Below are 23,418 nucleotides of genomic sequence, written 5' to 3'. Positions count from 1 at the left end.
AGATGCTTTCCCTCTGGCCAGGGGCACATGCCACGGGTGTCCCCTGTCCCCTTTTACTATATGCCCTCACAGTAGAACTCCCAGCTACAACGCTCCGAACACATCCTGGGATTAGGGTCTTGCGTAGTGCTCAATTAGTGGAGACGGTTAGCTTATATGCGGATGACATGCTCCTTTATTTGGAGAATGCCTGCCCCTCCTTTACAACAGCACTAAATGCAATAGAACAATTCGGACGTTACTCGGGTCTGAAGATCAATTGGGACAAATTCCAGATCCTCCCCTTGGATATTGGGGCCCCAACTGAAGTGAAAGCCTCCTCCCCCCTTAGTTCGTGTCAGCTCCATGAAATACCTTGGCATTATAGTTACTCGCTCTCCAGAAGACTGTCAAATTAAATTTAAAACCTTTTATTTGCAGTTTTAAAACCTAAAACACAGACGTGGACTAGACTTCCTCTGGGCGTTATGGGCTGTGTCAACCTAATTAAAATGGTTCTGTTACCCAAATTTCTGTACGTCCTATGGCATGCTCCAGCGTATATACCACTGCGGATCTTTAAATCTCTGGAATCTCTCAGCGCCTAGAGGCGATTCAGTTCTCATTGTGCGCTATACAAGTATTTCATTCATTCATTCATTCATGGAAGCTTTTCTGAATACCTTTGTATGGGGAAATACCCGCCACAAATTGTCTTGGCAAGCACTGAAAAACCATGGATCTAGGGGGCACAGCGCTTCCCGACTTCAGTTTGCATTATCTGGCAGCGCAATTGTCCCATTTTTTTTTTTTACTTAGATGGGGGGACAGGGATCGCTATCTGGCATTGATATGCTCCCCCTTTTCCTGAATCAACACACACCCTTTTCATCTCGTCTTCAGTAACCCCGGTGACCCATGGACTCTGGGAAATTGCAAAGGATTGTTATATCATCATTGTAAGGTGTTGGAAGTGGTGAGGCACAGACTCGGGACCTCCTCCACGCATAGTCATAAACCCCTGTGGGACAATCCTTGTTTGTTCGAGCTTCTACAGATACTCGACCACAATTTGTGGATTACTAGGGGAGTTCTATACTTATCAGATGTTTACTGTGGGAGAGACCTGAAATCATTCCAGCAACTTAAGGAGGATTTTGGCCTTTCCAATTCAATGGACTTCCGCTACCTCCAGCTCCGCCATGCTCTCCCAATTTCGTAACTCCCCTAGAGCAATTATATACCTGGATGTGATATTCAGGTCGGAATCCAAAAAAACGTATTTCCACATTTTATAATGGTTTCCTTCTTCCATCTGCCACAGCGTTAGCTTACCAATTAAAAGACCGTTGGGCTGGGGATGTGGGGGGAGATGGAGGATGAAGAATGGGAGAAGGTGTTGGATGCATGCAAGAAGGTCTCCCCTAAACTGTCTGACCGTCTCACTCAGTTATATATTCTACACAGATCTTACTTGATCCTCCCTCGCTTGGCCAAATACAGAGCCAACTACAGCCCATTATGCTGTAGATGTGGAGGTTCCGTTGGTACCTTTTTTCTATATCATTTGGTCCTGCCCTGTGATTCGGAGCTACTGGTCCCAAGTAGTAAAATTCATTCACAATGAAATGGCCCCCCCCCCCCCTCACACTCTGCCCTAAACAGTGTTTACTGGGAGTGTTCCCAGACCCAGATTCTGATACATTTCTTTACACTTTCCTGCAGAAATCGATATTCATGGCTAGACTGCTTATCGCACGGACATGGCTTAGGGCAATACCACCCACTGTCCAAGATTGGATAGCTGCAGTTAATGCTGTGCTACCATACAAGAAAGAGTCATATACTCATAGGGGGTGTCCAGCTAAGTATGATAACACTTGGGATACCTGGTTAGAAAAGGCATGTATCGAGCTGGAAGAGGATACTGTTTAATATGGAGGTTACAGTGTTGACAGGTTAATAATGTTATTTGTAAAAAAAATTCCTGACATATGAGATTACACCCACTCCAAATATATTAAATTGTGCTAAGGTAGGATTTATAATTACTTTGGTATTGCATTAGATGCACAAATCTAATGTCTTTTTTAAAATATAGTAAAGTGAATGACAGTGCAGTTCTCCAAGTTTTCACAAGCGTCAAACCTGGTTTCTTTGCTTTTCTTTTATAGACTGGCCTTGTGAAATACTTTTACATTGAAGACTGGCAATATGTTAATGAATACCGACACCCAGTCAGCATACGAAAGATCTTTCCTGATGCATCTGGAACAAGATTAGTTTTAATCGATGAGAAGACTGAAGGATTTGTGTATTGCCCAGTAAGTTAACATGTAGCATGGTTTATTTCAGTGAGAGTACAGAATAGTACTTGAAGGGTAACTCCATTTTCATGGGAAAAAATATCACAATTAAAAAAAAGTAATAATATAGCATATACAATTGCAACACAAGCCATATTGTAATTTATTGTTATTAAAAATATTTCCCTTTCAATCTGCAAAGTTGATATTTTCTGTAAAATTCAATGTAATATGGCAACCTGGATAGTTACCAGACATACCATTTATATGCCAGGTTTTACTTGGATTCAAAGACAATGGTAAGCTAATGGTTTGTGTTTTAGGACATTGGCCTATCAATACTCTTATTTAAATGTTAAAAAAAGAACATTTCTGGTGTAAAGATCTGATTTCCAAATATAAAATGTAATTTTCTGTATGTTTTATTTTCATTTTTTTCAGCAAAATGATAATCTGTATGAGATTCCAAACTTTTCCCCAACTATCAAAGGCATACTTTGGGAAAATTGGGCAATGGATAAAGGGGTCTTCTGTGCCTTTGATGATGACAAGGTGTTTACATACGTTTTTCACAAGGACACCATACAAGGTACCCCCTTAGTTATTCTGTTTTCCATAAAGGTATTACATACTGGTACCAATCAATTACAACTGGAGGAAACAAAATCAGCTAAAAAGGGAAGGTGTTCAAAGTATCAAGCAGACACTCTTAATCTTTGATTTTAGAGCAAAAAATAAAACTAGAACCATAATTGGTCCCTGGTAAAAACGCTTCACTTTTGTTCTAATATTCTTCTATCAGGCAAAATATCTCAATAATGAAGACATATCTGCAAAATGAATTTTGTTCACACATTTGAAATAAGCATGCTAAAGCTGATTTGTAAAATGATTTTAAAAAGGATTAGCTTAGTGATGAAAGAAGTTTTTAAAAACACTAAGAGAATCAAAAATGTACACATACCTTAGCAATGTATAATAAAATATGTTGAGAGAAGAATGGGGGCTGCCATTGTTGACCACTTTTACAAAAATGCTAGTTGCCTGACTTTAATTCAGTGACCTTTCTGCCTATAGAGCCACTGACCTTGTAATATTATACAGCCAGGAAAGTCAGAGTGAGGTTAGAACTCCTGATCTTATACATGTTCCAGGCTAGTGAAAGAAAGCACTGAAACCTGACTCTTTTCTGATCCCCTAGCGCAGTGATGGTAAACCTTGGCACTCCAGATGTTTTGGAACTGCATTTCTCATGATGCTCATGCACTCTGCAGTGTAGTTGAGTATCATGGGAAATGTAGTTTCAAAGCATCTAGGGTGCCAAGGTTCGCCATCACTGCCACCAGTACAAGTGTGCAGAAAGCGAAAACGGAATTCCTGATCTGTATACTTGTGTCAGTAACTGTTTTACACGCCAGGCAGGTAGTTAAGATATTCAGAAGAAAAAAAAAAAAATAATATATATATATATATATATATATATATATATATATATATATATATATATATATATATATAATCTTATATTTCTTTCTAAAGAGGTTTATTTTCTCCATGACTTATGTTACCTATCAATGCATGTACACAAGTTAGCATTTAGTTTTGCCCATTTGTCTTTAGCATGTGTCATATTTTTCAGGTTCCAAGGTTATTCTGGCAGGAGGGACCAAGCTGCCTTATGCTCATAAACCCATTCTCTTACACAATGGAGAGCTGACCTGTCAGACTCAGAGCGGGATGCTAAACAATATCTATTTAAGCACACACAATTTCCTGAGCAGTATAAAGGATGCAGACACCAAAGAGTTGACAAAGATGCTAACACAGACTTTAATGTTGAGAAGGTAAGACCACGACTTTTTAACCTTTATCCATCATAATCTTTGTCAGATATAACTACTGGAAATTTTGTTCTGAGAAGATCAAATAGATACAAAGAACCCTGGTTAAATGGGCTATTTTGGCAAATATAAAACACACTTAAGAGACTGTTGAGGATGGCCAAAATGAGTCCTTGAGTCAATGAGCAAAGGTTCACATGTACTTACTTCTGCTTAGTAGTAGCCTGGTTGCAGAGAAATCTTCATCAGGTTTGGAAATTGTCCTTTTTAAAACAAGGGACTGCGACCTTTGGAGGGGCCCATTATTTGGTAAGGTGGTTGGAAGCAGACTGATAATCACATACAATGCTCACAATTAGAAGCCTGTTTATGACCACTTAGTAAAATATGGAAAGATGTGTGTGTTCCACTCAAAGCCCATCTTTACACCATTTACACCTCTCAGTCACTATATGTCCAGTTATCATTATTGCAGAAAACAACACTATAAGACAGTCACAAGGTAGAGAATGAGAAAAATATAGGAACATCACAGCCTGTGGTAAAAAAATGAGTTAGACATAACAGCAACTAGCTGGTATAAAACCCATCATTTCGGATGTTAACAGTGAGCTCAACTTTCTTGCAATATTACTGGATTGGAAACAAGTGATGAAGATGATTTCTTTTTCATCCATTGAGGTGCACAAGAAGTCTTCAACTTTTGGGCTATACTGCTGCCTACAGGAAGATTGGATACTGACAAACAAAAAAATAACTGTTTGCTCTTCTCCTGACAGAATGCAACAGTTTTTGCGAGTGTTCTAGAAAGGTGGATGTTTTTTTTTTCAGTTCAGCTGATTTAAGAAAACCTGTTTTCTAGCAACTTTTTCTTCTCTTCTATTAAAATTTAAGTCAAAATCGTTGCAGGAGGTATCTTTGCTTTGTTGCAGTTACCTGGCACTGTTGTCCATAGTCTTGACTTTTGATCATACTGTGACCAGGTCCTGTTGCTTGAACATTGTGGAGGGAGTCTGGAAGTGACCCTTCGAGTATGTACACTGCTTGAGCACTTTCCAGGTTCTGAGCAACTTAGCTATGGAGTGCTTTCTTTTTTTTTTCCAATACTTTCTTTTTTCAAAAGATCACACGGTAAATACAGAGACCACACTCAGGTAATAGATTCCAAAGTCTAAAAACTAAAAAGGTCCACATCATACAACTTTTTACACCTGTAGTCTTGACAGTAGACTAAAATTCAGGCTGCAAACGTCAGGATCTGAGGAGTCTCTGTATACCATATGACAATTTTTCACGGTAGACACCATGTAACAAGAATATCAGAGAGTTCGAATAGACCTATAGGGTCTCATGAAGAGAAAAAAAGGTAAGAGGAGGAAGGGGGAAGAGGGGAGAGAGCGAGGGATTGGAGAGGAGAAAAAAAAAGAGGGGGGGAGACAAGGGTAAAGTTCTGTCAGCCCAAAACCTCATCCAGGCCAGAGGGTTCAGTGAGTAAGCCCCCCTCTCATCGAGGATTAATAAGACTAGTTCCGCATACTCCTCGGAGTAAACAAACTCATGCCAATAAAACCATTTTTTAGAAAATTTCTCATGGAGCCCCTTCTCTGTGGCTACCATATTTTCCATCGCAATAATGTCGGCAACCCTTTTCAGCCAGATGGCAATCGATGGAGGCTGCATCTGCTTCCAGAACAGCAGGATGCATCCCTTTGCTGCTGTGATCAGGAAGGGCAAAATGGATTTCCTATATGCTTTACTTGGTATATTGTGGCGATGCAAGAGGAAAAAGGCTGGATCTTTTGGTAGAATTTTTGGACAATACAGTGTACTTCTGTCCAATAAGACTGCAAGAGCCGACAGGACCAGAAGGTGTGGAGAAGAGAGCCAATGTCCTCCCCACATCTCCAGCATAAGTCTGAGCATTGGGGAAACATTCTGTGGATCTTTACCGGGGTATGGTAGCACTGGGTCAACACCTTGAATCCTGCCTCTTGGTGTTTGGCACAGATCGAGATCTTGTAAGAAAACAGAGTATCTACCTGTTTCTCATTCAACTCAAGCCCCAGCTCTCTTTCCCAGCTGGCGATATATGGAAGCTTGTGATCTGCTGGCTGTGTTATCAGCAATTGGCAAGTTAGAGAGACCGCATGGGGAAGTGGAGACTGATCTAGACCAGGCAGTTCGAAGGTGATGAGACGTCTCCGACAAGACCCTGGAGGGGGAAGGGATACAAGGAAGTGAGCCAGTTGTATTTTTTGCCAAAAAGACAATCCTGGTAGGACTGGGTCGTTCAGGATTTGCTGTTTAGTCATCCATTGACCGTTAAGTACAAAGTGTCGGGCCTGTGAACGATCAACTATTTGCAGGTCCTGAAATTTGGGTTTGGTAGTTTCTGTTGCCATTATGATTACTGATAATAAATGGCTTCAGCCAAACACTAACCATGACTCAAAGAAAAGTTTTTGTGTTATCGTTCATATTCTCTGAAAAATGGGCAAGAATTCATAAATTCTGCCAGGGTATGTAAACTTATGAGCACAACTGTAGGAATGCAAGTCTACAGCAATGGAACATGTTTTTATTCTACCGAAGGGAAGGGATAGAACCTCTGATTTCACAAGTGAGGGGAGGTTTCCCCAGCAGGAACCCAGACAAGAATGGAAATCCAACAAATATTCCAACTCATCCTGTGTAAAATGATTAAAGTGTCCAGAGTTCCATTTTAAATAAAATGTGCAGAAGTATGCAAAATGTATTGTTCTGTTGTATAAACTGAACATCAAGGACATACATAGATCAGCCATAACATTATGACCACCCACCTAATATTGAGTAGATCCCATTTTGCCACCAAAACAGCCCTGCCCCATTGAGACATGGCCTCTACTAGACAAAGAATCACCCTGCCTCTGTCGGATTGCCTTCTTCCCATAGTGCATCCTTGTGCCGTCTCTTCCTCTGGGAAGCAACGCACAGGCACCTTGGCCATCCACATAATGTAAAAGAAAAAACATCAGCTCAGCCACCTTCTTCCTTTGCTCTGTAGTCTTGTTCTGATGCTTAGGTGCCCACAGTATGGACACCCTAATTGGTCTGTGGCTACACAGCCCCATGCACAGCAAACTGTGATGCACTGTGTGTTCTGATACCTTTGCATTGGAACCAGCAAATACTGTTTTAGCAATTTGAGCTACAGTAGCTCTTCTATTGGATTGGACTACACAGCCAGCCTTTGCTCCCAATGTTCATCAATGACCCTTGGTCACTCATGACCCTGTCGGCAGTTCAGTGGATTTCCTTCCTTGGACCACTTTTGGTAGATCCTTACCACTACAGACAGGGAACATCCCTCTAGAGCTGCAGTTTTGGATTTGCTCTGACCCAATCATCTTGCCATTACAATTTGGCCCTTGTCAAAGTCACTCAAATGCTTACGCTTGCCCATTTTTTTTTACTTTACATGCCAACTTCAGGCACAACATGTTCACTTGCTGCCTAATATAGCCAACCCACTTATAGTCATAATGTTATGGCTGATTGGTATGTATTATATGTAAATATAATTCATATATTCTCTATTGTCCTGTTCTTTCTGCCTGCTGCTGGGTTAGGTTTTCAGATTCCTGGGATGTCTGCAGTTCAGTGAATGCAGAGGAGAGCTGGAATGAGCTTGCCCGGGCCTGTCTGCACCACATGGAGTTGGAATTTGCAATACGCGTGTATAGGAAGATTGGAAACGTGGGCATGGTGATGTCACTAGAACAGATAAAGGTATATTATTAAAATGTCACTACAGAAAAGGAAATTTGTCAGGAGAGAAATACAAAGGCTGCCCTTGATGGTTTCTCCTAAGGCTGCATTCACACCTGAGCGTTTTGGAGCTTGAATGATTCTCTATGGAGATGGTTCACATCTCCACTCCATGTTGCCTGAACACCTGAAGCTCAAAAAAGCTCTGGAGCTTTTTTTGTAGCTTGAATCGGGCAGATTTGAGCGTTTTTTTTTATTCTCATAGAAATGGATGGAAATGCGCCATTCGCGTGTTTTTGTGCACATTTGCGTGTTTTGGTCGCACGTTTTTGTGTGATTTTCTGCTTAAATGAAAAAATGTAATTAATAAAATGGGAATAATATATGAATAAATAAATGTAAAATAAGTACACAAATAACTAAAAATCATCATAAATAAATTAATAATATGTAATAATACATTAATAAATACAAACCTCTAACCTTAAAAAATAATTTATTAATAATGAAATCACAATAAACACCCAAACTCAAACAAAAAAAATCTATTTTTATTTTTGCACGACTGGACTTTCCGGCAGACTAGGTCTGAAGGGATTAGTCTGTTGGACAATCCGATCGTGTGTGGGCTAGTCCGATCCTTTTTCGGGAAAAAAATCAGATGGACCTAGAATTAGAACATGTTTCAAATCTATCCGAAGGGCTCAATTCCGACGGACTAAAATCGAGAAAACTGTTCGTCTGTGTGCTGGTCCGGTGGACCAAATATGATGCAAGGCAAGCTGTTGGCTACTGGCTATTGAACTTCTTTCTTTAGTCCTGCCTTACGTCATCACGTTCAAAACTAATGGACTTTCGAACTGACTTAGTCCGTTCATTCGGGAAGTCCGTCGGAACTCCGCCAAAAGTCAGTCGGGAAGACAGTCGGACCTAGTCTGCCGGAAAGTCTGGTCGTGTGTTAAAGTTCTACCCGCTTGTCCATCACATTGCTTCATTGATCCATGACAAATGTGCATGTGAGGATGTCTGACTTTATTTTACATTTTCTAATATACATGGTTAAATATAAATGTTAAACCCAGTAGGTCATCATAAAAGCCAAACTAGCATTTTTAGAAGGATGGCTAAAATGGAAGGCACCAGATTATTCTTATGACAAGCTTCAATTTCTCTACATCTGCCTCACTTATAAAGCTAATTAAATACATAAAGTGATGCCGTGTACACCCGATCGCACTCTAGATCATGCAACTTTGGGGTCGCTATAGTGGAAACGTAGCCTTAGACCTCTTTCACACGGAGGCGTTTTTCAGGCACTTTTGGGCTAAAAATGGCGCCTGAAAAACACCTCCCCTGCAGTCCTAGTGTTAGAGCCTGAATGCTTTCACACTGGGGCGATGCGCTGGCAGGACGTGAAAAAAAGTCTTGCAAGCAGCATCTTTGGGGCGGTAAAGGAGCGGTGTATACACCACTCCTTCACCGCTTCTGCTCATTGAAATGAATGGGCACCGCTGCCGAAGCGCCTGCAAAGCGCTTCGGCAGAGGCACTACACGGCGCATTTAACCCTTTATTCAGCCACTAGCAGGGATCAAAAGCGACCCGCTAGCGGGCAAATAGCGCCACTAAAGTAGCGCAAAGCGCCGCTAAAACAAGCAGCGCTTTACCGTAAACGCCCGCCCGCCCCAGTGTGAAAGCAGCCTTAGTGTCTGCGCTGCAAGACTGTTGCTAAAAGAAATCTTAGATTATGTCAGGTTCTCTTTAAAAACATGCATGTCTTTCCTGACGTTGGGCTGATTTCACAAAGCATTACCACAGGTCTCCCTGTTTTACAGCCATGTGACTCATTTTGAGATGTTGTCGTGCTGAAATTAAGTCACTTTTTTGAAAATGGCTTTCCTTATCCTGCTCTGTAGGCTTTGTGAATTGAGCTTATTGTGTGCTGTATACTGTAATAATATTAAAATGAACAGTTCTACACAAACCTCAGGACTCTTCGGTCTCCTTCACATGGGTGGTTAGGTATATAAAACAGATTCCAGCAGCACAATATTAGCAGATTCTTGAGGCTAGGATCACGGGTGTATGTAGACAGCTGCAGCCGCTATACAAAGCAATGAAAGGCTAAAAGGAGCAGACTCTGCTCACATGTATCCACGCATCCAAGTACAGCAGTCATTGAAGTGTAAGGAAACTGCATTCTTGTTTTATAAATGTGTTGCATTTTTATTGCAGGGGATAGAGGATCACAATCTCGTGGCTGGCCATCTTGCCATGTTCACTAATGACTTCAACTTGGCACAGGACCTGTACCTAGCTTCCAGCAGTCCTATATGTGCGCTTGAAGTAAGTTCAATTCTGAATATGTGTTGAAGAGTCTCTGTCTCTAAAACCAAACCTACCCCAGGTATAAAGTGGGGGCACCTAAAGGGGCACAAAAAGCCTTCATTCAGGGCTCAATGCCAGGCTGTTCTGAAGGGAAACCTCTGACCCTCCAGGTAATGTACAAATTTGCTTTTAAGTCCAGCCCCCCAGATTTCTTCTGGTCCATTGCTTTTTTTGTGTGTTGTGTGGTGCGGAGTCTGGTCCCTTGCCCAGGTGTGTAAAGCTGACCAGGATTTTGGCATTGAGACCTTTTCTGTTTTGCATACATCTCTTCATATATAACACTAATGTGTGTCGACTTTAGGTAAGACGAGACTTGCAGCATTGGGATAGTGCCCTACAACTTGCAAAACGCCTGGCTCCCAACCAGATACCATTTATATCAAAGGAATACGCCATACAGCTGGAATTCACGTGAGTTCTCCTCTTGAATTATTTCATTTATAGTAAACTTTATAATCAAAAATATCTTTGCTAAAATATGGGTTATGTCAGAGTAATATGGACTGATTTGTATATATAGAATATATCAGAATGGAATTTACAACCATATCAAAATTACAGTACGTATGTCATTGCACTATTACAGATCACAAAGTGCACAACAATTAACTGGTCTGAAGAAGCCCTTTTAGTAGTTTATGGTCTTAAAAAGGAACTGCAGTCTGCTCACATAATTTGTAGTAAAAACATCTTTGCCATTCTGAAGCTTCCCTCCAACCACTTTGCATATTATTTTCTATATACTGGGATTCTTGCCAAATATGCTGCAGAAATCTCCCAGCTGAAGCTGCTGCCTGTTCACTTCCTGGATTTACTCAGATGCACAGGGGCACACCTCCCAGCTCTCCAGTCCTGTAGCTCTCATTGGCTCTCTTATGACTCCTCCCCCCTCCCTTCCTGGCAAACTCTCAGGAGCGTGAGCAAGAGAGCTGTGCATGATGTTATAAGCTTAGGCTTTTTACCAGACAAGAAACAGGAAGTGGGCTGTACAAGGGATTTACTGGCAGAAAAAAAGTACTATCCTAAGTTAAAACAACAAGGGCAGAAGATTTAATAGATGGAAAGTTGAATAAATTACTGAAGGTCCACTTTAACCACTTGCCGCCCGCCCTATAGCAAATAGACGGCGGCAAAGTGGTTTCATAATCCTGACCGGACGTCATATGACGTGATCAGGATTACGAGCCGCTGCGCGCCCCCGGGGGCGCGCATCGCGGCGATCGTTGTTGCGGGGTGTCAGTCTGACACCCGGCAACTATGATCTCGGTAAAGAGTCTCTGACGGAGACTCTTTACCACATGATCAGCCGTGTCCAATCACGGCTGATCACAGTGTAAATAGGAAAAGCCGGTGATCGGCTTTTCCTCACTCGCGTCTGTCAGACGCGAGTAGAGGAGAGCCGATCGGCTGCTCCTCTGACAGGGGGGGTCTGTGCTGATCGATTATCAGCACAGCCCCCCCGAGGATGCCCACACTGGACCACCAGGGACGCCACCAGACCACCAGGGATGCCAAGGACAAGGTATGCCACCCTAGACCACCAGGGATTCCAGTCAGTGCCACAATGGATGCCATTCAGTGCCCATAATGGATGCCAATCAGTGCCCACAATAGGCATCACTGATTGGCATGCATTATTGATTGGCACTGATTGGCATCCATTAGTACAATATATTATAATACAATGCCGCCTATCAGTTCCCATCTGTGCTGCCTATCAGTGCCTACCCATGCCCACCTGTGCCGCCTACCCATGCCCACCTGTGCCGCCTAACCCATGCCCACCTGTGCCACCTATCCATGCCCATCCGTGCCAATTTGTGCCACCTATCAGTGCCCATCCGTGTCGCCCATCAGTGCCACTCATCAGTGCCACATATCGGTGTCCATCAATGCCACCTCATCAGTGCCACTTCATTGGTGCCACCTCATCGGTGCCCATCAGTGCCGCCTTATCATTGCCCATCAGTGTAACCCCATCAGTGCCCATCAGTGAAGGAGAAAACTTACTTATTTGCAAAGTTTTGAAACTGAAACAAAAAAAAACGTTTTTTTTTCAAAATTTTCGGTATTTTTTTATTTGTTTAGCAAAAAATAAAAACCGCAGAGGTGATCAAATACCACCAAAAGAAAGCTCTATTTGTGGGAAAAAAATGATAAAAATTTCATTTGGGTACAGTGTAGCATGACCGCGCAATTGTCATTCAAAGTGCAACAGCGCTGAAAGCTCAAAATTGGTCTGGGCAGGAAGGTGTTTAAGTGCCCGGTATTGAAGTGGTTAAAGTATCTATAATGAAAAAAACTTAAAATATTGCAACTTACAAGTCCTTAGTAGCGGTTGCTGCATTTGTTGTTTTTATTTTTTTTAAGTATATGTACATTTTCTGAAAGTACAGAAAAACATCTTGTTGATCCTGCTAGAAATATGGTGTCTGTAACTTTCTGTGCACTTAACTGAAATCTCAAACAATGCAACCAGCCTTTCTAGCTATCATCTGTGAAGTTTAATGTAAATATAAATTTAAAGGATAAGTTCACCTTTCATAACATCTTACACCCATATTTACGGTGTAACATATTATGAATGCACCGACTACTGTACAAATCCGATCCCCACTGTTTCTCATACCCAGCCGTGTCAATCATTTCCTCTGTGAATGGAAAACTACAAAGTGTGGCAGCCTTTGCGGCTATCAGCTTGTAGTTTTCAGTGAAGTGCTGTGAGCGCTGTGGTAGTTCACTGAATCTGACTGTCAGAATGTATCAGTTTCCTCGTACTAGGCACGAGGACACCCATACACTGACAGATCTGCAGGGCATCTGAGATCTGCTGATCGCTGGTGCAATGCTCAACAGTCTCCCAAAACAAAAATAATAAATAAATGCAAATTTTTTTACTTGCAAAAACACGTGCATTTATTGTTTTATGTCAAAAGGTGAATTTATAAAGTTTTAAAGAATAAATTCACCTTTCATAACATGTTACATCCATATTCAGTTTATAACATGTAACATGTTATGAATGCACTGGCCCCTGGATTTATATTTTTTTGTCAAAAGTTGAACTTATCCTTTAACTAGTAATTCCTTCCCTATGTAATGGTTATGAAGAATGAGGAGGCATTTGAAGTCCAAATCAGAAGAGCTTCCTTTAGGAGACAACACATAAATAAAGTACTGGGAGTGAGCATTTTTACCCTAGGCCAGAAACCGTTTTAGGCAGAATTGACAGGTGAAAATAAAGCAAAAAAAAAATCCTTAAAAAGAAAGTAATGCAGCCCCCACCTTTAAGGACTGGTGGGCTGCAATACTTTTTTGTGTTTTTGTTAACTCACTTTTCTTAGTACATATCTGCATAGAAACATGCTCTGCACATTCATATTTAGCTCACCTTAAGATCCACTGCCTTCCTTACCTTGCTGTTGTTTGAGGATCTTTTGCACATTTTATGTCTTAGCCCTTGTACACACGGTTGGAGATTCCGACGGAATGTGTCCTATCGGATCATTTTGTCGGATAATCTGACTGTGTGTGGTCTCTATCGGACTGTTTCCATCGGAGTATCCGACGGACCAAGTTTTCCAACTTGTCCGTAAAATTTTCCGACAACATGCTCCGATCGGACATACTCCGATCATGTGTAGCCTACTCTGACGGACAAAGTGCCACGCATGCTCAGATCAAATTCCTAGACCAGAGCTATTGGCTACTAGCCTGAACGTAGTCCCGTCGTAACGAAATAACGTCATCACGTTATGTACAATCGGATTTTCCGACAACTTTGTCCGACCGTGTGTATGCAACAGTTTCGGACAAAATCCGTCGGACTAAATCCATAGATTTGGTTGTCAGAATGTCCGACCGTGTGTACAAGGGCTTAAATGTACAGAAAATGTTCCCTTAAAATGCACCTATAGCCAAAACATGCCCAGGCAGCAGCAAAATCTGACAGAGGTTCTAACCCTTCCACACCCTACCAAAAACACAAAACAAGTTTTGGGTATAGATACACTTTATGGTAGGTGCTTAAAGCGGGAGTCCACCGGGACTCCGCATTTTTTTTTTTTTTTTTTTAAAGCCAGCAGCTACAAATACTGCAGCTGCTGACTTTTAAAATAGTGACACTTACCTGTCCAGCGGGCCCGCGATGTCGGCACCCGAAGCCGATCTCTAGATCGTCTCTCGAGTGCTGCCGCCGCCATCTTGGGTATGGGAATCAGGAAATGGAGCCTTTCGGCTTAATTTCCCGGTTCCCTACTGCGCATGCGCGAGTCGCGCTGTGCAATAAGGACGGTCCCCGCTGCCTCTGGGATCTGTGTGTTTCCCAGCAGGCAGCGGGGCACTTGCGGAAAGGGGCAGGCACTTGCGGAAAGGGGCGTAATCTATGCCCCTTTCCGCAGAGAGCTATCCCGGAAGTGGGTGCAGATACCTGTACTGTACAGGTATCTGCACCCCCCTCCCCCCTGAAAGGTGCCAATTGTGGCGCCGGAGGGGGGGAGGGTTCCGATGAGGGGTGGACCTCCGCTTTAAGAGTGGCAGGTATTCTATAACCTGAGAGCAGTTCAGTTTCTTCCACAAAATCTGTGATTAGTAATAATTCCCATCTATTATGAAGTGTAATTAATCAATAGTCACAGTAATTACTGTGCTGACTAGCATAATAAACATTCATAAAAAATAAATATTTGATTCTGTATATTTAACTTTTCTATGCCCCTTTCCTGTTATAATTATGGCAGATCATTGTGTTAATGTTTTGTCATTTCTATATTGTAATGTGTGATAACTGAATATTTATGTTGCAGAGGTGACTATGTCAATGCACTGGCACATTATGAGAAAGGAATGACTGGAGACAGCAAGGTACGTTTAATTTTGGGTGAATAATTAGGTATTATGAGCCCTAACTGGAAGACAGATAGGATGGAGATGAAAGAGAAGCCTCAAGCTACATTCACATGGGCGATGGCATGTGGATAGTTTTCTGGCAAGAATCTATTGGCTGCTGCTATTAGGTCATTTGAATGTAGCCTAAGTTTTCCTAGAAAAGCAAGGGTAGTTTTAAAGCAAAAACTATACAAAGAAATTAACGTTATAAATGTTGTTTCCAAACAGTGCGAAACCTCCCAAAAATACAACTTTTTATGTATATTTTATCAAGCAAATGGAATTTGGATGTTCAGTCTCTCCATCGTCAGTCAGTAATTCCTGTTCTAGATATAGAAGAGGCTTTTGTGCAAATCTGGTTTAGAGCTTCTCTGTGAAAGATAACATGAGGATGAGTGAATTGTTTCTGCTGTTAATCCATCTGGTAGAAAACAGAGGGGATGGTGTTAATACACTAATATACCTTACTAATCGATTCGTGACTGCTGCCCCTCTCTGCCAATCCCTTCACTGGCTTCCCCTTTCCCACCGTATAAAATTCAAAATGCTAACCACAACATACAAGGCCATTCACAACATCGCCCCCAGCTACATCACCAACCTCATCTGCAGATATCTCTCTAATTGTCCCCTCCGCTCCTCCTAGGACCTCCTGCTCTCTAGCTCCCTTGTTACCTCCTCTCATGCTCGCCTTCAGGACTTCTCCAGAGCCTCTCCCATCCCCTGGAATTCCCTGCCTCAGTAAATCCAATCAGCTCCTAACCTGTCCACCTTTAGGAGATCATAGAAAACTCACTTATTCAGGGAAGCCTATCCCACACCCACCTAACAACTGTCCCTGATCCACCCCCCATCAAATCATTCCCGGCATCTATTACCTTTTGCACCACCTCCCCCCCTCCCTTTAGAATGTAAGCTCTACGAGCAGGGCCCTCCTGTCCCTTCTGTATTGAACTGTACTGCAATTGTGTTGTCCCCCTTCTACATTATAAAGCACTGCGTAAACTGTTGGCGCTATATAAATCGTGTATAATAATAATGGCGTTCTGCTGCGTCTGCTTGACCACCAATATGTGGGAAAAATGTAGAGACTCGACAGAAGAAATAGCTATAAAGAAGAGAGTCTATGCCATTGTTTAGGTCTGATATATTAATAATGGAACTCAGAATTGGACTGGTAAATCAACCAGTCAATATAAAAGATACCATAAAGAGACTCTGTATTTATTTATAAGCAGCAGAAGGCATGTATCCTAGGGGATGTCCAACTGTGACTTTTAAGCCTGTAAATCTGGAGTACTTCATCATATAAACAATGACTTACATTAGGAAATGAACAAGCACGTTTACTAAATGTCAGGTCGAATCTGGGGTAGTCTAGAGTCTTTGGGGTAAGGCAAAATGGTGCCAGTGCCTGGCCCATGCATGGTAGCAGCAGAAAGATAATAACATTGTGTTATCACTGCATGGTAGCATCGATGTTTAAATATAAACCACCACCATTCCCAACAGCCATACCCAGTGGGAGGCAAATCCAGAATGGTTCTTGCAGCAGGTTATTCTGTCTTGCATCAAAACATGCCATTCTCATTTACGGCTCTATCAGTTCACTCCACCTCCCTACTCCCCAACTTCTGCTGGGGCTTACAAATTCACTCAAATCTCCGGCCTTGCAGCTCACTCTGATAATTAGCCCCCCAAAACCCAACCTCTGCTGCTAGTCAGGAGGCCTGCATCTGGAGTTATAGCTGATGACTACGTGTGGAGGAGCCTCCAACCACCCAGCCCACCTTTCATCACCACTGCTCGAGCAACTCACCACCACGACTGCCACCACTGTGCCTGCTCTCCCAATGATAATGATAACATTTGCACTCACCAAAATACATTACCCTGTCCCTTTAAGAAATGTATTTTAACAAGCTAAAAGTGATCAAAAAGTAATAAAAATACATTTTACAGTTTCAAGAACATGATGAAACATGCCTTGCTGGAGTGGCTCGTATGTCAATCCGAATGGGAGACATCCGACGTGGAGTCAACCAGGCTCTCAAACACCCCAGCAGGTTGCTGAAGAAAGATTGTGGAGCCATTCTGGAAAGTATGAAGGTATGTTATCTGTTTTACTGCTGCATGGTTAGGCCACTCAATAGTAGTATTTCATTTATAGAAGAAGTCTAATGGGCTGAATCAGCCTCTGGTTTCTTATCATTTTGATTAATCAAAAGGCAAGAACACCTCGCCATAGTTCCTGGTTCTGTTCCCACCCAGCTTTAGCTGGCCATACACTATACAATTTTCTCATTAAATTTTCTTTAGATTGATATTCAAGTGCCTGCCTGATCGCATACACATTGAAAGTGTTTAGATTTGACCTCATATTATATGGTTTTGGTAAATCTAAAGGAAAGTTGTACAAGAAAATTGTATAATGTATGGGCAGTCTTTGAGTCAGTCTCATCCTGATAAAGTAGGGTTGATCGTAACTCTGGTCATACATTGTAAAATTTCACGCATTCAACCTTGTAAGCTCAAATTGATAAATCTATTGATTTCCTTATCAATGCTAAAAGGAGTACATGAACAGTGCTGCAGCTGGCTGGATGCATCCATTGTTCTATAAACAATTTTCCGCCCAGCGCCTTCAGTTTTCACATTAATGGCAAGCAAGGTTCTCCATAGAGCAAATTTTTGCCAGTTCATCAGGAACTAAAGGTGTGAGAGCTCTTAAGCTGGCTGTACACAGAACAAATAGTGTATGGCTAGCTTAAGCGTTCTCACTCATTTTTGTATTCTCCACAATGTAAAATTAATAAAAAGTATAACAGAAAAAGTTGGGATTCTTTCATAACTGCACTGGCTGGTTTGCAGAACTGGAATACAGAAGCACAGAACTCACTGTTGAAGAGATACAAGAACTCCTTAAATGATCTAATTTTCCAGCATCTCATAAAACTAAAATATTGGTTTGGGGCGGACTGATTATCTTATCTGAGCTGTTGCTTATGGTTTTCCCTTTCATTTCCAATACAGCAATTTTCAGAAGCAGCCCAGCTGTACGAGAAGGGCCAATACTATGACAAAGCAGCCTCTGTATACATCCGCTGTAAAAACTGGTAAGAAGTCTACTCCAACAAGTAATAATATATCTAAATTGACAACCAAATTTCATAATAGAACAATTATGAAAAACAATGATACCAGATAGATACATGTTCACACATTTGAACTTGAGCCTTTATATTTGACCATTCCTCAGCAAATTACAAACTTCCAATGGAAAGGCAGTAATCTCTCTAATGATGGGTGGGACTATGGGGTTAATTCACTAACCACATGCAGTAACAATTGTGCAAGTGTTCAATCCATTAAGAATTTTGCATTAAATACTAAATGCGGTATTTGTTCGATTTAAAAATTTTGGCATGGAGTTCCTCTTAAATATCATACCAGATCTGAAGGTACCGCCACATTTTAAATTTTCCGGATAATCGTTTTATATATTAAAAAATTTTATGGATGAAAAAAGGACTTTATTTACCGCATGCAATCGTTTATGCAAATTAGTAATATGATACCCTTATCGCATGCGGTAAAGTATAGTGAATTGACCCCTGTGTGCTCATCCTCAGCTGTATCAGCACACGCTTACAAGTTGAAGACTCTCCCTGCACAAGCACTTGCATTTTTCAGAGGTATTCAATATTTACCCTCTTGCAACACAGGAATAAACAATTCCAAACAGTGGGGATGAGTTACTAAATCTGGTGCAGCTGTGCAAGGTGTCCAAACAGCTTCTAACTTCAGCTTGCTCAGTTACGCTTTGGCAGTAAAACGTGGAAGCTGATTGGTTTCTATGCAGAATTTGCACCCTTCGGATTTAGTAAATAACCCTCAGTGTTTAAAGTCAGGAACATCTGTTTACTTTTACAAAGCTGTCTATGGCCAGCCATAACTGAGTATGTCTAAAACTAGTAAAACTCAGCTACTAGGATACTTGCTTTTAGTTAACGTGGTCTAATGGATGTGGTAGGCCTGCATATTTTTTTCTATGAAAATTCTGAATATTCAGTTTGATTATTATCTGAACTCTCTTTGCAGATAAAACAGTGGTGACTGGTTATATTTAGTACTAGAAGGCACTCGTTATATAATTTCACTGCTTGTAGTTCTAATTGAACATATACAAATTCAACGTATCTAGGTGTATGACATTTTTATAGAATGGCATAATTGTGAGCTTTTTTGCTTGTTTCAGGGCAAAAGTTGGAGAGCTTCTTCCTAATGTCACTTCACCCAAGATCCATTTACAGTACGCAAAAGCCAAGGAAGCTGATGGCAAGTGAGTTGTTCCAAGAACTTTAAGCGATTAAATTAAAATGTAAAGGTGGGGGGGGGCGGGGCAGAGACTGCTGCTGAGTTCCACCCTATGTATGTCTGAGCTCAGTGAGAAATGTCTATGGGAAGGATGTGGGCAGTGTTCAATATGTCGTTTGTGTGAAAGGAGTGTGTGACTGTAGGCTAAAGAGTTCTTGCTAGAACAGTGTGAGTGTGTGTGCTGGAGGAGGAATTTGGGCAAAGCCCAGTGTGTGCTTTGTGTGCTGGAGGTGGGATCTCACTGGGAAAAGACCTGTTTGTTTGCATGTGTGTGTGTCCTGGAGGAGAGATACAAGGAAATGGCCAGTCTGTGTGTGCTGGGGGTGGGTTCTCACTGGTGAAAGACCAATGTGTATGTCCTGGGGAAGGGATACAAGGGGATGGCCAGTTTGTGTGTGCTGGGTTGGGTTCTCACTGGGGAAAGACCAATGTGTGTGTACTGGGTGTACTGGTGGAGGAATACAAGAGAATAGCCAATGTATGCCGGGTGTGGGATCTCACTGGGAAAACACCTGTGTATGTTTGTGTCCTGGGGGTGGGGTACAAGGGAATGGACTGTCTTTGTGTGCAGGCGTTGGGCCCTCACTGGGGTAAGACCAATGTGTGTATCCTGGGGGAGGGATACAAGGGAATGGCCAGTCTAAGTGTGCTGGAGGTGGGATCTCACTTGGAAAAGACCAATGTGTGTGCTGGAAGTGGAATTTCACTGGAGAAAGACCAGTTTGCATGATGGAGGTGTGATGTCACTGGGAAAGGACCAGGTAGAGTCTGATTTTCACAGTGGCAAGATGTAAATATAACATAGAACTTATGTAATAATAGGATAGATATGGTAAGATTCTTAGGACTATTTTTTCAAATGTTCTGTCCCTAGCTATCTAAAAAGAAAAACTGATATTTTTTTAAAGTCCTATGACTGGTGAAGATCATAATAATTGGTAATCTGGTAATAGGAGTATGAGGAAATACTGGAAATTTCAGTAGGAGTCTACAATCGTAAAAAGGTTAAAGTGGCTGTAAACCTCAGACATGAACTATGAACAAAGTATTACCCTCTATAGTGTGTACTTGTCTCAATTAAGTGTCATTTCTGTCTCCTGCAAGGTTTCTCTACTATCAGTATGAATCACTTTTGACAAGTTATCCTGACACCAAGAGAAAAATGGTGAGAGGGGAGGGAGCTCGAGCTGATTAACAGCCTGGGCTCTGTCCTTGGGAGCTGTGTGAAGAGGGGTGTGTCACTTCCCTCCAGTCAGATCTCAGAGCTCTCCTCACTGAGCTCTGCAGAGTGTAACTTCAGCTCCTTGCTGCCTTTTTTCTGAAATCTCAGACAAGCTGTATAATTCAGCACTTTGGATGTAAAGAAGAGAGGGCTGCTGATAAATGGGTACAACTTATGTAGGAGGGTTTGTTTCAGCTCTGTGTATCCCCTGAGGCCAGTCACTTCACTGGGCATATGTAAGAGTTTAAAAACACTTTAAGAGTTGAATGGGGGATAGTAATATTGTGCCGAGAATATTTAACTATTGGGATATATAAGAAAAAATAACTTTTGCCAGCAATAATGCAAGATTAAATATTGTTTTTTTTGGTGGAGATGGCGTTTTTTAGAAAATGAAATGTAATGGATCTTAATATTTTTTTTCTGCTGTTAAAAGTCTAGTGTTCTCAGCTGTTCTTTCCTTAACTCCAGGTACAAAGATGCCGCTTTAGCTTATGAGAATGCCAAGGACTGGGATAATGTAATTCGCATCTACCTGGACCACCTAAACAATCCTGAAAAAGCTGTTGCCATTGTGAAAGAGACGCAATCACTGGAGGGAGCCAAGATGGTAGCCAGGTGATTTTTTAATTTTATTTTTCCTGTCTCTGTGGGAATTTCCTAAGGAGTTTGGGGGGTTGGAAATGAATACTTTCTAAATGGCTGTAAACTCCCAACTGAAACTCTGTGGAAACGTTCAGTAATATTAGGAACAACCTTTGGTGGTAGATTGATGTTCATTAGTCAGTTTCTCTGATTGTCATGATATAAGAGACATTTTTTGTTTGTAGGTTCTTTCTCCGTCTTGGAGATTATGGGTCAGCAATCCAATTCCTCGTTCTGTCCAAATGTAATAATGAAGCGTTCCAGCTTGCCCAGCAACACAACCAGATGGAGATCTATGCCGATGTTATAGGTAAATACTGACACATGCAATGTACTGAAAGACTTCTATAATTCTTCAATACAGATGATCAATAATCAATAAATATATACATCGTACAGCAACCCATAGCAACTAATCTGGTTTGTTTACTGAAGCCAGTATTGCTGACAGATTAATTATGCTTAATTGCTATAAGCTGCTGTTGTTTGTTATTTGAACTACTGATAAACTGCTTGATCTCAGTAATAGTACAGGAGAACCACTCCCTAATGGTACACTCCGGCCCAAACTGAAAATGAAACCTACCTCCATGTGCCTGTAGGAGTTCAGTCCATTCGGAACAGTACAATTTGGTCATCTGCCCACTTGCATTCCTCAACAGAAGTTGCAGATCATCTTTGCAGAGGTTTTCAGCATCACATACCCTGTTTCCCCTAAAATAAGACCTAGCGTGATTGTCAGTGTTGGCTGCAATATAAGCCCTACCACCCAAATAAGCCCTACTCTGTTTCCTCAAAAATAAGCCCTACCCTGAAAAGAAGACCTACAAGGACTTTAACTAGGGCTTATTTGGGGGGTAGGGCTTTTATTGCAGCGATCACCGACAATCACACTAGGTCTTATTTTAGTGGAAACAGGGTAGATACAAAGTATTTAGCTTCCTCACTATTTGGTCTGCATAGTCCCTCTGCTAGCTTCAGCACAGACTGAAATTTTCCTCAGGTGTTGGCATTGTTAGAGTGCCTCTCTGTAATGCCAGACAGACCTGGACACGTTGTTTGCATGTCTGTCTGCACATACATTGCTTATGCAGTAACTTATCTTCTGGAGAGAGTATAGTAGTAGTAGTATAGTAAATCAAGGATACTTTTTTTTTTTTTTTTTGTGGGCAGCACCCACCAGTATTTTTTTTTTTTTTTATGCCACATTTCAATTTAGTTTTAGTCATAGTCTTTTGACTAAAATGCCATTTTAGTTTTAGCCGTATTTTAGTCGCCTGAATCATTTTAGTTTTAGTTAACTAAAATCGAATGGGCTTAAATTGTAATTAAGGCATTATTTAAGCATTTCTCTAGGATTGCCAACCTCATTATATACTTCTGGTGTAAAAATCTAATAACATGTTTTTATGCATGGTATTAAGGTTTAAACATGCACTACAGACACAGACTGTTCTGATATGTAACATCTTTATAAATCAAACCAATTTTTGTAAACAAACAAAAATAAAGCTTTTTTGGCAAACAGAAGTGCAACTTTAAAATATAAAAAATAGAATTACATTGTATATATTACCAACATTAAATATTAACCACTTGCTTACTGGGCACTTAAACCCCCCTCCTACCCAGGCCAATTTTTAGCTTTCAGCGCTGTCACACTTTGACAATTGCGAGGTCATGCTACACTGTACCCAAATTAAATTTTTATAATTTTTTTCACACAAATTCTTTTGGTGATATTTAATCACTACTGGGGTTTTTTTTTTTTTTGCTAAACAAACAAAAAAAGATGGAAAATTTTGAAAAAAAGTTTCATAGTTTCTTATAAAATTTTGCAAACAGGTAATTTATCTCCTTTATTGATATGTGCTGATGAGGCTGCACTGATAGGCTGCACTGATAGGCTGCACTGATGGGCACAGACAAAGCAGCACTGTTGGGCCCTGATAGTTGGCATTGATAGGTGTCACTGATAGGCACCACTGATGGGCCCTGATAGGAGGCACTGATAGGAGGCACTGA

The 23,418-nt window shown here is 41.2% G+C and overlaps 1 protein-coding gene across 3 annotated transcripts in view; it reads left to right on the top strand.

Annotated features, from left to right (window-relative positions):
- WDR19 (WD repeat domain 19) overlaps nt 1-23,418 on the top strand; it is a 77,343-nt gene that overhangs the window by 32,171 nt on the left and 21,754 nt on the right. For all 3 annotated transcript variants that reach the window (XM_077477630.1, XM_077477629.1, XM_077477631.1), the window contains exons 15-26: nt 2,154-2,303; nt 2,727-2,874; nt 3,925-4,129; nt 7,738-7,897; nt 10,110-10,220; nt 10,564-10,673; nt 15,068-15,125; nt 17,112-17,258; nt 18,183-18,265; nt 19,408-19,491; nt 21,220-21,366; nt 21,579-21,703. In XM_077477630.1, coding sequence (XP_077333756.1) covers nt 2,154-2,303; nt 2,727-2,874; nt 3,925-4,129; nt 7,738-7,897; nt 10,110-10,220; nt 10,564-10,673; nt 15,068-15,125; nt 17,112-17,258; nt 18,183-18,265; nt 19,408-19,491; nt 21,220-21,366; nt 21,579-21,703 — 1,528 coding nt within the window. The remainder of the gene's footprint in view (nt 1-2,153; nt 2,304-2,726; nt 2,875-3,924; nt 4,130-7,737; nt 7,898-10,109; nt 10,221-10,563; nt 10,674-15,067; nt 15,126-17,111; nt 17,259-18,182; nt 18,266-19,407; nt 19,492-21,219; nt 21,367-21,578; nt 21,704-23,418) is intronic.

Source organism: Lithobates pipiens, unplaced genomic scaffold (genome assembly GCF_037356315.1).
Source record: "Lithobates pipiens isolate NorthernLeopardFrog02 unplaced genomic scaffold, aLitPip1_a1.2 Scaffold_13, whole genome shotgun sequence".
Taxonomy (NCBI): Eukaryota; Metazoa; Chordata; class Amphibia; order Anura; family Ranidae; genus Lithobates; species Lithobates pipiens.
The sequence above is the reverse complement of the archived record's forward strand: the minus strand, read 5'-3'. Positions and strand labels throughout refer to the sequence as shown.